The sequence below is a fragment of the Osmerus mordax genome, chromosome 2 (genome assembly GCF_038355195.1).
Source record: "Osmerus mordax isolate fOsmMor3 chromosome 2, fOsmMor3.pri, whole genome shotgun sequence".
Classification (NCBI taxonomy): Eukaryota; Metazoa; Chordata; class Actinopteri; order Osmeriformes; family Osmeridae; genus Osmerus; species Osmerus mordax.
This window is the reverse complement of record NC_090051.1, coordinates 23,470,821-23,483,265: the sequence shown is the minus strand read 5'-3', so window position 1 is coordinate 23,483,265 and position 12,445 is coordinate 23,470,821. Positions and strand designations below refer to the sequence as shown.

Here is a 12,445-nt window from a genome sequence, read left to right as displayed (position 1 = left end):
ATGGTGCTACACATCGTCTGGGTAGCTCTGCTCGCGTGCTGGGTGCTGCCTGGCCTCCAGCAGGGGGACTTGATATTCCGCTGTCCAAGCTGCACGGCGGAGCGACAGGCCGCCTGTCCGAGGCTTGTCGCTAGCTGTGTGGAGATCGTGCGTGAACCGGGCTGCGGCTGCTGTCCGGTGTGTGCCCGTCTTGAGGGGGAGCTGTGCGGCGTCTATACGCCGCGCTGCTCCACCGGGCTGAGGTGCTACCCTAGCGCCGACTCGGTGCTGCCGTTGGAGCAGCTCGTTAAAGGGTTGGGCCGGTGCTCGCGCAAAGTGGACCTGGAACCAACGGCGGGTCAGGAATACCTGGACGCAAGTGGTGAGTAGCATCGGTTTGTAATGTTTTTAGAAATGTTTCACACGTAGATGCCATAAATACACAAACAGGTTTAAATTTAGATTTTAAAAGGCGTTTGGAAATGTCTCAGAAACAGCACTGAAGACCATCTGCAATAGATGAATGGGCTGTTGTCATGTCATGGATGTGGACTGAATTGTGTGTTTAATGGTGGAGGATATGCTTCATTCAAATAAATAATTCCATGCTAGAAAGAGTTCGGATAATTCAGTCTGAGATTACATAATTTTAAGCAGTTTCCATGAAACACAAGTCTCTTTAAACTAACTGGTAACACAGCCAGGGTACACATCCATAAGCTCAATGCAAACAAGCTCATCTCCTGGAGTCTACTATCAGACAAACCCATCCCTGAAACTTTGACAGGAAACGGGGCGTTTTGGAACTTGAGTTCTCCTGAAACTATCCTTTCCTCCCTGTCACCAAACACCCTATTCTACGACGTCAGCCATCTTTCACCTGGTACACGTCATACAGCAGTGCTGCTGCTTGGACATCCAGCCTGCTGAGGCCATCGTTGCATCATACCATCGACAGGAGGGTTTCCATGCCTCTCTGACATCAGGACTTAGCGGTGCTGGCCAGGTTAGCAGAACACAGGGCCAAATCAAGCTCAAAGTGACACAATCCTTGGAATGTTCCTTTAATGGATTGGTCTGTGAACATGGACCATCCACACGCAGGCTATTGAGCTGTGGAGTCTAAGTATACAGAGCACTGTTTGACTTAAAGTACAAAAAAAGTATTGACATTGTGACGTTTTTTGCTGAAATTGGAGGGAGAGGGGTTTAAAAGGGGAAAAGGGCGAGAGGTAAAGGTTTTTGGCAGAGATTTGGATGACAACGTCGGACTTTGATCGCCAGCTTTTCCAGTCATCACAGACAGAGCCTTGTCACAACAACGGTCTCAGAGAGCCTGTGCTCATACAGGAGGGAGAGAGCAGAGAGCCTGTGTTCATACAGGAGGGAGAGAGCAGAGAGCCTGTGCTCATACAGGAAGGAGAGAGCAGAGAGCCTGTGCTCATACAGGAGGGAGAGAGCAGAGAGCCTGTGTTCATACAGGAGGGAGAGAGCAGAGAGTCTGTGCTCATACAGGAGGGAGAGAGCAGAGAGCCTGTGCTCATACAGGAAGGAGAGAGCAGAGAGCCTGTGCTCATACAGGAAGGAGAGAGCAAAGAGTCTGTGCTCATACAGGAGGGAGAGAGCAGAGAGTCTGTGCTCATACAGGAGGGAGAGAGCAGAGAGCCTGTCAGCTGAACAAGACGCTGGGCACAGTGGTCGTCCCTCTGTGACAAATGTGGTCAGAGTTGTTCGATGTACAAGGCTAGTATTAGTAGGACACGGTTCTTGAATGTGATTTTATAGTTCAAATGAACACCCAGAAGCACCTACTTTACAGAAACACTCATTTTTTAAGTAACTGACAATGATGAATGACTGAGTGTATGAATCAAAAACATGAAAATGTCTTCTGAACTGTTCACACCTACTTGAGTACCCACCACCCAAAGCACGTCAGTTGTTTTGTCATACTTCCTAAATTGTCTCTTGGAAGCCAATGGAGCCGATCCACCATAAGAGTTAGGGTGAACCCCGGTTTTGAACCCAGGTTTTAAACCCAGGCCGCTGCGGTAAGGCCTCAGCCTACATGGTATGCTTACTACCGGGGCACCTCACAATCCTTTTATTTATGACAATTCATGTCTTCTACCATTCTGTGCTTCAATTATCATTTGTCAGCTTTGAGGTTCTCCAGTTGTCTGTGTTGTTGTGTGACCGGTCGTCCCCTCTCCCCTCACCGTTCTCCCACGGTCCGCTGCAGTCTGCCTCCTGACAGGGAATGCCCTTGTTGCCCCCGGGCACTGTAAGTGTGCCCAGACCTGCCTCCTCCCTTTCATACCCCTCACCTGTGTGTGTGTGTGTGTGTGTGTGTGTGCGTGTGTGTGTGTGTGTGTAAGAGAGAGAGACATAGAGATACAGAGAGTGAGATAAAAAGCGTGCGCAAGAAAGAGAGAGAGAAAAAAAGAGAGCCCTTTGGGTCTGATCTACATGTTGTTACCTGCAATCGTGGAGAGGATTTCTTGTTCTTCATGTGTAAACTGCAGCTTTATTCCTAACTATACCACAGAATTACTATCAAGATAGTAATATGGCAGATTCAGTCACTAAAATTACCAGACGAATGAATGATATGCAAGGCGAACTACCACTTCATAATATCCACCTAGATTTTGCTATCTCAGACCCTTTTTCATGATGTGAGCAGCTGTTTCGCAATCTAATCTTGGTCCTGCTCAAGACCTCACACGAATATTAGACTGATGTGACTGAATTGGCAGTCATCAAGCTTGACTTGTAATGTAATAACTGTGTGCAACCACACCTTTTCTCTGTGGTAACCATCGACATCAAAAGACTGATCTTGGAGTTTTTGCAAAACCCGAGGAGAAATTGGCTCTGGAAACAAGTGCTGTTGATATTCTCCTATATCAGCTCAATTATTGATAATCCCTCCAGCCCACAGCTCCTGTGACAGCAGTCGAGGCACAAGGGTTCACAAGCAGCAGGGCTCGAGGCATGAGGGTTCACAAGCAGCAGGGCTCGATGCATGAGGGTTCACAAGCAGCAGGGCTCGAGGCATGAGGGTTCACAAGCAGCAGGGCTCGAGGCATGAGGGTTCACAAGCAGCAGGGCTCGAGGCATGAGGGTTCACAAGCAGCAGGGCTCGAGGCATGAGGGTTCACAAGCAGCAGGGCTCGATGCATGAGGGTTCACAAGCAGCAGGACTCGAGGCATGAGGGTTCACAAGCAGCAGGGCTCGAGGCATGAGGGTTCACAAGCAGCAGGACTCGATGCATGAGGGTTCACAAGCAGCAGGGCTCGATGCATGAGGGTTCACAAGCAGCAAGGCTCGAGGCATGAGGGTTCACAAGCAGCAGGGCTCGATGCATGAGGGTTCACAAGCAGCAGGGCTCGAGGCATGAGGGTTCACAAGCAGCAGGGCTCGAGGCATGAGGGTTCACAAGCAGCAGGGCTCGAGGCATGAGGGTTCACAAGCAGCAGGGCTCGAGGCATGAGGGTTCACAAGCAGCAGGGCTCGATGCATGAGGGTTCACAAGCAGCAGGACTCGATGCATGAGGGTTCACAAGCAGCAGGACTCGAGGCATGAGGGTTCACAAGCAGCAGGGCTCGAGGCATGAGGGTTCACAAGCAGCAGGACTCGATGCATGAGGGTTCACAAGCAGCAGGACTCGATGCATGAGGGTTCACAAGCAGCAGGGCTCGATGCATGAGGGTTCACAAGCAGCAGGATGGTTCGGATCGTTCCACTGGGACTGAGCTTGATTCGGTGACTGTTTTGGAGAGTTTTCCAAACCAGGATTGTTTAAAATTTTTGAATTCTGCACAACGCACACGCATGCATGTAGCTCACAACTAAAGGATGGCGAGTCCTGATACAGGCAAGACTGCCCTCTCCAGGGCTCCTCCATCATTACTCAGCACGACACAACCCTCACCCGGACAGCAGGTCGAATATTAGAATAACGAACCACCAGCAACCCTACACAGCCAGCTACCTCCCCTCCACAAGATCCAACATGTATGTTCCTCGTGACACAGCAAAGGGCAGAACCTCACCTTGGCCTGTCTCTGCTGCTTCTGATGAAGCTGAGTGATTATAAACATTCTCCTCAAGGAGCTGTTAAACCAGCTGAGAGGAGGGAACAGATCCAAATCCGGTTGGGGCCGCAAATAGAAGCGCCTGTGGGCAGTCAGTCCCTTTAGATTTGTGATTCAATTTATTTCGCTCGTGGAGGACATTTGCAGAAGAGTTCTTTGAGGAGTTGAACAAGGAGCTTGGGGGTGTTCTTGCTAGATAAAATCCATAATTCATCATTCGTTGTTTTATGGTTTTGTTCATCAGCCAACTCATTTCGTTTGGTTACACAGTATAACATATCCACTATCTATTTCATCAGTGTGCAAAAGGCAAAGCTCACTAAAGAGGAAAGTTGAGCTTCAGTATTCAGTTGAAGATTGTCTTCAGATCATGAACTTGTTGAGAAATCTTGAGCGTGACCATGGCAACACATGTCAGACTCCAAGCAACATGGTAAATATAGCAGATTACTCACGCTGTGTTATGAAACTTCTAGAAAAGCAGAGTTCAGGCGTAACGTTCAGTGCCAGAGTTCAGACAGCTTGTGACAGGTAAGATGGTGTTGCTAAGGATTTGGTGTTTTAGTTGATTCCAGTTTATTAACAACATTTGAGAAACTCGAAGCAAACAAACTGACAGTTGCTGGAAAAATCCCATGTTTTCACACAAACCAGGTGGTCTGTACTGCGGGTAGTGTGAAAATGATTCCATTACTTTCTATTATTTTGAAGATTATGGCAGCATGTCAATATTTTTCAATCATGACAGTAAGAAATAAACCAAAACCCTGCTGGAGACGATTAAGAGGCTGAACATCATCCTGTAAAAAAACACACACATCCCTCCACCCTGAGAGAGTACACACTATCACTGAACACCACTCACACACACACACTCTCACTGAACACCTCTCACACACACACACTCTCACTGAACACCTCTCACACACACACACCCAACACACACACACACCCTCTCACTGAACACCTCACACACACATAGACACACACACACCCAAAACACACCCAACACACACACACACAGACACTCTCTCCCTCTCCCTTCTCTCTCTCTCCCAGACACGGTGCTTGTGAATACCTGGGCAGAGTCACAGGGTTGCTGTCCCTTCCAGGAGTGATTTACAGTCTCAGAGTCTCCTGTTTGTGCTTCCCTAATTACAGATGAGAGTTAGTGGAGCGAGACGCTCTCACACACGCACACATGCGCACACACACACACACAGCCTCTGGCAGGTAGTTCAGTTAAAGAGTTCTTACTCAGCAGGAATAGCAGTCAAAGTGCTTCCATACTGCTTGTGTTCTCTCTCCCACTGCCTGGCTGTGAAGTCACTGCCCTCAGTCAACACTCGAGTCTCACACAGACTTTGTTGGAAAGAGTCGCTCACTTTCAATTACTGTATTATTATTTTACAGTAAAAACTTTGTAGTTATTGCAAGTCAGAATCCAGTCTGAGGAGACTCTTGAAAGAGAAGCACAAACGAGCTGTCATGAGCACATCTGGGGTTCAATCCATGGAAACACCTTGTGTCCCCGTGGGACTGAATGAGAGTGACTGCTGTGAGGCAGGCTTCCCAACCCTGCTGATCACTCAGCCTGGGTGACTGGAGGTGGAGCTATGTCACATAGGTCACTGATGAGCCAAGACCCTTCTGCTTTCAGTAGGCAGCGGTGTTGGTGTCCATGCTATGTTGCCAAGAACATGTCTTGTATGTATTCTGACGGATTCCATCTAAAGAGAAGTGTTGATGAGGACAGTGAGAGACAGCTTCACAATGTTGGAAAGGTTTTTAAAACTGTGGTTAGACACAAGGCGGGGAGCTGGATATTCAGGTTTCCTCACAGGTTCCAGGGTTCAGCTCCTCACTCACTTCTTCCTTCTCTCTCTCTACAAAACAAGAAAAATATGAACATTCAGTTGGGCAAAAGTGCACGAGCCCTTCAGAGCATTTGAGACTGTCGCCAAACAAATGACTGTCCTGACCACTTCTGACAGGGTCTTTGCCCTGCAGGAAGTGACATCATAGTGAGGCGTACCCGCACCATGCCCCAGGGAGTCATGGAAACCATTGTGTGTCAGAGTCACAGAATGGCTTCACATTGTTTGACTCAACCTGTCATTAGAAAACAGTCCCTTTGAAAGCTCCTCATGATTAAAGAGAGAGCAAATGTCTGTGTGTTTTTGTGTGTGTGTGTGTGTTTGTGAGTGTCTATTTTTGAGTGTGCATGTGAGAGAACAGATGTACTTGAGTCACAGTATGAACTGTAGTTTACAGTAACTACACCTGCTGTATGTCATCCATTGGCAGATCTCTGCTTACCGAAAGTATCGACAGTTTTGAGTTTATAAACTGGACCTTGAGTACTCATTGGACCCTGAAGGGTTATAAACATTTTAAATCAAATTAAGGTTTTGCACAATATGATGTGCCAGTAATTCTGTCCAGTGTGATTTATATTATATTATATATAATATAAATCATATTATATATAATAATATATTATATATAATATTTATATATTTAGCAGACGCTCTTATCCAGAGCGACTTACAGTAAGTACAGGGACATTCCCCCGAGGCAAGTAGGGTGAAGTGCCTTGCCCAAGGAGACAACGTCAGTTGGCATGACCGGGAATCGAACTGGCAACCTTCGGATTACTAGTCTGACTCCCTCACCGCTCAGCCACCTGACTACAGTTATTCTTGAAAGAATAACTGTAAACAAACATCACTAGTTCTCTTAACCCAACAGCTCAAGCCCCTAACCCAAAACAGGCCAGTGTTCCGTCAAAACCAAAGTCGATTGATTCCCTTACAATATGTCATCAGAAACTCCATTTCATGAAGTAAAAGAATGGATTGTGCAAGTTGTAGCATATACCCTGAACAGTATACTGAAGATGCACATGTCTTGTTTCCATTTTTACATTCTTGAGCGTGAAGTCAGTGTTTGTGTTATCATTAACAAGCATGTCTGTATGTGTGTGTGTATATGAATTATTATGCGTGTGTTGTTACGTGTATATGTATGTGTGTGTGGCCCCACAGTGGAGGTGCCGACCACTGACAGCCCTGTGTACTGGAGGCCTCCGCTGGAGAACGCCAGGTTGCGGGGCAAGGTGTCCGCTGTGCTGCAGTACCACAACGACATCAAGTCCCGAATGAAAATCAACTGCCAAGAAATACCCAGGGGCCACACACAGCCTCAGGTGAGACACACCCAGGGGCCACACACTTCCAGGGTCCACACACAGCCTCAGGTGAGACACACCCAGGGCCACACACAGCCTCAGGTGAGACACACCCAGGGGCCACACACATCCAGGGGCCACACACAGCCTCAGGTGAGACACACCCAGGGCCACACACAGCCTCAGGTGAGACACACCCAGGGGCCACACACATCCAGGGGCCACACACAGCCTCAGGTGAGACACATCCAGGGGCCACACACAGCCTCAGGTGAGACACATCCAGGGGCCACACACAGCCTCAGGTGAGACACATCCAGGGGCCACACACAGCCTCAGGTGAGACACATCCAGGGGCCACACACACCCAGGGGCCACACACAGCCTCAGGTGAGACACATCCAGGGGCCACACACACCCAGGGGCCACACACAGCCTCAGGTGAGACACACAGATCCTTTGAAGGCCCAGAATCTTTCCTCCTGCCTCTCTCTCCCAGAACCATCCCAGACAGGAAGCGTTTGCCTGCTGCAGGTCATTAAGGACTCAGGAAGCTCCGTTCCCCTTGTCTCCACAGGGGTCAGAGGTCACCTGGCGGGGCATGTTGCTCAACACAGCAGTGCCCTCTTCTGGGTACATACACACACATACAGATCCACACTCCCCGCACCCCCCCACCATGCTGAATGCCATCTGCAAACCTGTCCCTGTCCCACCACCACCCCAACTCCCAGAACCTCTCGTAAATAACCAATGAAGCACACACATACATACACACACATAATAATACACTTACACACACACGAATACACACACACACATTCTCTGAAACGCCGGCTGATGTGCAGCAGTCTGAAGGGCTCTCCTTGTTTCCCGCATGCAAATGAGCATGGCCTCTGGGGCGTGGCCTGGGGGCGTGGCCTCGGGGGCGCCCGAGAGGAACCACAAGTGTTTGGATCCTCTGGAACAATGATATACATGCCTGCATTTTCCCCCTCATTTAACAGACCGCATCGCAGAATTTAACAGACCGCATCGCAGCAAAACTCCTAATATGGGGGCCGACAAAGACAATCGATGAGAGTGCTGGAGGCTGCACTGGAGGCAGCACAGGGGACGATGCGTAACGTGGGCGGCTGGGGGCAGCTGGGGGTGGCTGGGGACACTCTGTCCCCAGCCTTGTTGTCCAGGTCCCGGCATGGTGATGCTGTTTGTTCGTGGGTGGTCGCAGGGGACCTGTGTGAAAACACTGCTGAAATTCATTTGAACTACTTTCTAACTGTGTCTAATCAAGCTTGCCCGGCTTAGCATAATGAAGCTCACAGAGTCCCCCCCCCACCAGACATGCTCAAGTACGCACTCACCGGCTTTTAGAATATTTTGTTTGTTTCACCAAGATCAGGTGTGTGTGTGTGCGTGAGTGTGTGTATAGGTCTGTGTGTGTGTGTAGGTCTGTGTGTGCGTGTGTATAGGTCTGTGTGTGTGTGTAGGACAGTTCCACCTGACTGAGCCTCCCCCTGCAGCCTCTCTCATCTCCAGCCAGGTCAGCGGAGCACAGCGCTCTGTCAGACTCTGCACTGTGCTGGAGGTGTGTGTGTGTGTGTCAGACGCTGCACTGTGCTGGAGGTGTGTGTGTGTGTGTGTCAGACTCTGCACTGTGCTGGAGGTGTGTGTGTGTGTCAGACTCTGCACTGTGCTGGAGGTGTGTGTGTGTGTGTGTGTCAGACTCTGCACTGTGCTGGAGGTGTGTGTGTGTGTGTCAGACGCTGCACTGTGCTGGAGGTGTGTGTGTGTGTGTCAGACTCTGCACTGTGCTGGAGGTGTGTGTGTGTGTCAGACTCTGCACTGTGCTGTAGGTGTGTGTGTGTGGGGGGGGGTGTTTCAGTCCAGAGGTTTTCAAAGGTCTCCTGGACTTAGAAACCAGGTGAGTTTAACAATAGCCACCATTACATCCTGCTGTGTTGGGTTCTCAACTGTGCTGCAATTAAACTGTTACTGTAACACTGCACTATATGAGAAGTAGTTGTTCCTTTGTCCTATCCTGTCAGAGCCCTTGCCAACAGGAGCTCAGCAGGGTGCTGGAGCACATCTCCAAGATGACCTTCCAGGACAACAGGGGTCTGCTGGAGAATCTCTACAAGCTCAAATTCCCCAACTGTGACAAGCATGGTCACTATAACCTCAAACAGGTGAGCCTGTGTGCCAATCTGTGTGTGTGTGAATCTGTGTGCGTGTGTGTGAATCTGTGTGTGTGTTTGTCTTTATTTAGATGTGTTGTAGTTAACAGGGTTCCACGTGCTTTACAAACATGTTAAGAAACAGACTTGTTAGAATTTCAATTCACTGTGTAGGTAACAACGAATTTCTGTACATTTCTGTATATATATTATCAAGCATTTGAAGAACCAGCATTGTACAGTACCAACCCAGAAACCTGCCTGTGGACTGGATATCTGCAGATCTAATTAGCAAACTAGTTACCTTAAGTAAAAGCTTGTCCCGGGATACAGACATTCTCAAGCAAAGGCATAAACGTCTCCCTTTGTTTCAGTCTCTCCACATCTCTCTCTCTTTCTCTCTCTCGCTCCCCTCTCTCTCTCTCTCTTTCTCGTTCTCTCTCTCTCATCTCACATGCCCACAAGAAGTACAGCTTTTTTTTTCTAAAATACCTTGGGTTGTGTTCCGGCAAAAAACATCCACACCCCTCCCCACTCCTGGGCTGTGTCGCTGACACCACCAGCACCCCTCCCCCCTCCAGCAGCATGTTGTCAACAAGGAGCAGGCCACAGTGTCTCATCCCCAGTTACCAGGTTAACCAGTTACCAGGTCACCCAGTTACCAGGTAACCCAGTTACCAGGTCACCCAGTTACCAGGTCACCCAGTTACCAGGTAACCCAGTTACCAGGTAACCCAGTTACCAGGTCACCCAGTTACCAGGTAACCCAGTTACCAGGTCACCCAGTTACCAGGTCATAAAACCCTCCCAGAGATTCACCAGACTGCTGGAAGACTTCGAGAGCAGGAAGAATTTGAAGTTTTCTTTGCCTGTCTGTCTGTCAGTGATGCTCAACAAATTTTTCGAGCTGGTCTGGCCCAAACAGTCAAGCAGCATTTCGTGTGTCTGCCGTTATGATCCTCTCGCGCTGTGTCCGGGGTCGATCAAGGACATGGGATGCAGAGGGGAGGGATAAAAAGGGCGAATGAAGAGGAAATGATTGTTTTAAGAAACAGAAGTAACATGTTGGTTCCCAGGGCTCACGAGAACAGCACCTCCACAACTCCTGATTGTTTTAGTCACCCAGCCGTCCCTCTGCTAATTACTGTAACTGTCACTTTTTGTTCTTTCTCATTGAACAAAAAAAAAAGGATAGTCTGTTCTTTTCTGGGGGGCGGAGGGTTTTTTGTTTTGTTTCCTCTCCCGCGCTCGGCGTATAGCTGTGTCCAGTTCAATTATGACCTCATTTTTGGGGGTGAGAGAGAAAAGAGGTCTCGGTTGGGGGTCTGGTGGTCTGCTGGCATGCCGTGGGGAGGCTAGGGGGTGGGCGGGGCGTGGAGGCAGGGGGGAGAGGATGGCCAAGGAATGGGATGTTATTGGGGTTGTGGAGCCCCACCCCTTATGTCTATCCAGAATCTCATCCAATAGCATCATGTCGCCTGTCCTACGCCCCTGTCACACCCCCTCCTTTACACCACTCACACACACACCCCTCCCCTGCTTCTGCCCCGGAGTCTTCCTCCTCCCTCCTCATCATAACAACTCTGTTTCCCACCGTGTGCCTGTGGATGTCTGTGTAGTGGGTGTGTGTGTAGGCACGTGTGGTTCTGTGTGTGTGTGTTGGGTCTGCTTAAGTACGTGTGTGTGCTTGTGTGAGTGTACTGACGTGTGTGAGTGTGGTTCCAGTGCAACATGTCCACTCACGGCCAGAGGGGAGAGTGCTGGTGCGTGGACCCCCTTACAGGGGTCTACATCCCCACGTCCCCCCGGGTGAGAGGAGACCCCAACTGTAGCATGTACCTGGAGGAGCAGGAGACCCCCCCCACCCCAGCCCTCCTGCAGGAGTGACTGCCCCTCCTGCAGGAGTGACTGCCCCACCCCAGCCCTCCAGCAGGAGACCCCCCCCACCCCACCCCTGGGGAGGGCAGGAGTGACACCTCAGCTGCCCCCGCTCTGCATCCGCTCATTCAGTCCACGACGACACCATTTCCTTTGTGTGTTTACTTGAAGAATGTGTACCTATCGACTCACTCTGAGGCAACATATGATATTAAAGCTTAAAAGAGAACCATATTAATAACCATCGTCATCCCAATTAATGTCCTAACAATAAACGTGGTGAAATCCTGGTCAATATGTGGGTGCGTTTGGTGTGTATACCAGAGCGTGTGTGTGTGATAGATCTTCTGTGACTTTGTGTGTGTGTTTGTGTGTGCAGCAGCTATGCCTCCTGCTATTCATAGGTGCGGTCCTGAGAGTTGCATGGATGCCTGAATTTACACAATGCTAATCACGGGGCTGCCTTGCATGGGATACGACTGCTTCACCAGGCAGCCTAAAACTGGCATGAGTGCAGCTGCTTGGATTTGTGGCATGTAACGTTCAACCCTCTCACCACAGACCAGTCAGTAGGTGTTGAATTCAAAGTCCCCCCAAAGCCCTTGACATAAAACAACCCTGCCTGCATGTATGACATTTTACTATCATTCAAGAGATTTAAATTATGTCGTAAATGTATAAATACAAAATACATCTGTCACGTTACCAGAAATGATAGAATTATGAGCTCCAGGAAGATAAGTGTTTGTTTACCTCAGTACTAGGGTTTAACAGCTTCTCTGTGAATGTGTAGGGTTCTGGAGAGGCACACCTCATGCGATCATGGTTACGCTTTCTTCTACATCAAGCAGCAGCAGGAGAGAGACGAGCGCATGTAGGAAGAGTCTATCCCCACATCAGTCTCCATGTCCCCCAGCACTCTCTCTCCCCCAGCTGTGTGTGTGTGTTCACGTCTGTCTAACCTTGTTGGTCTGCATTTGTATGTGTGTGTTTGAGGGGAAGGGTACCTGGGGGTCAAGAGGGAGGTAGCTGACTTGGGGAGGAGGGGGTGAGGGGTGTGTGTGGTGGGTTACTAATGAAGTGTTGACATGAGGTAAGTTTGGGACACAGTGATACTAC

At 49.4% G+C, this 12,445-nt stretch overlaps 1 protein-coding gene across 1 annotated transcript; it reads left to right on the top strand.

Annotated features, from left to right (window-relative positions):
- LOC136963796 (insulin-like growth factor-binding protein 2-B) lies at positions 1 to 11,335 on the top strand. Its single transcript, XM_067257843.1, has 4 exons — positions 1 to 361; positions 7,129 to 7,289; positions 9,320 to 9,460; positions 11,174 to 11,335. Exons 1-4 carry the CDS (start codon positions 1 to 3, stop codon positions 11,333 to 11,335), a joined length of 825 nt encoding a protein of 274 aa, XP_067113944.1.
- The last annotated feature ends 1,110 nt before the right edge of the window (positions 11,336 to 12,445 follow it).

Bases quoted from the DNA above. Each gene is read 5' to 3' on its own strand.
- LOC136963796 (XM_067257843.1), top strand. From the start codon at position 1: ATGGTGCTACACATCGTCTGGGTAGCTCTGCTCGCGTGCTGGGTGCTG. The intron at 362-7,128 runs GTGAGTAGCATC...GTGGCCCCACAG, and splicing joins GGAATACCTGGACGCAAGTG to TGGAGGTGCCGACCACTGAC. The intron at 9,461-11,173 runs GTGAGCCTGTGT...GTGTGGTTCCAG, and splicing joins GTCACTATAACCTCAAACAG to TGCAACATGTCCACTCACGG.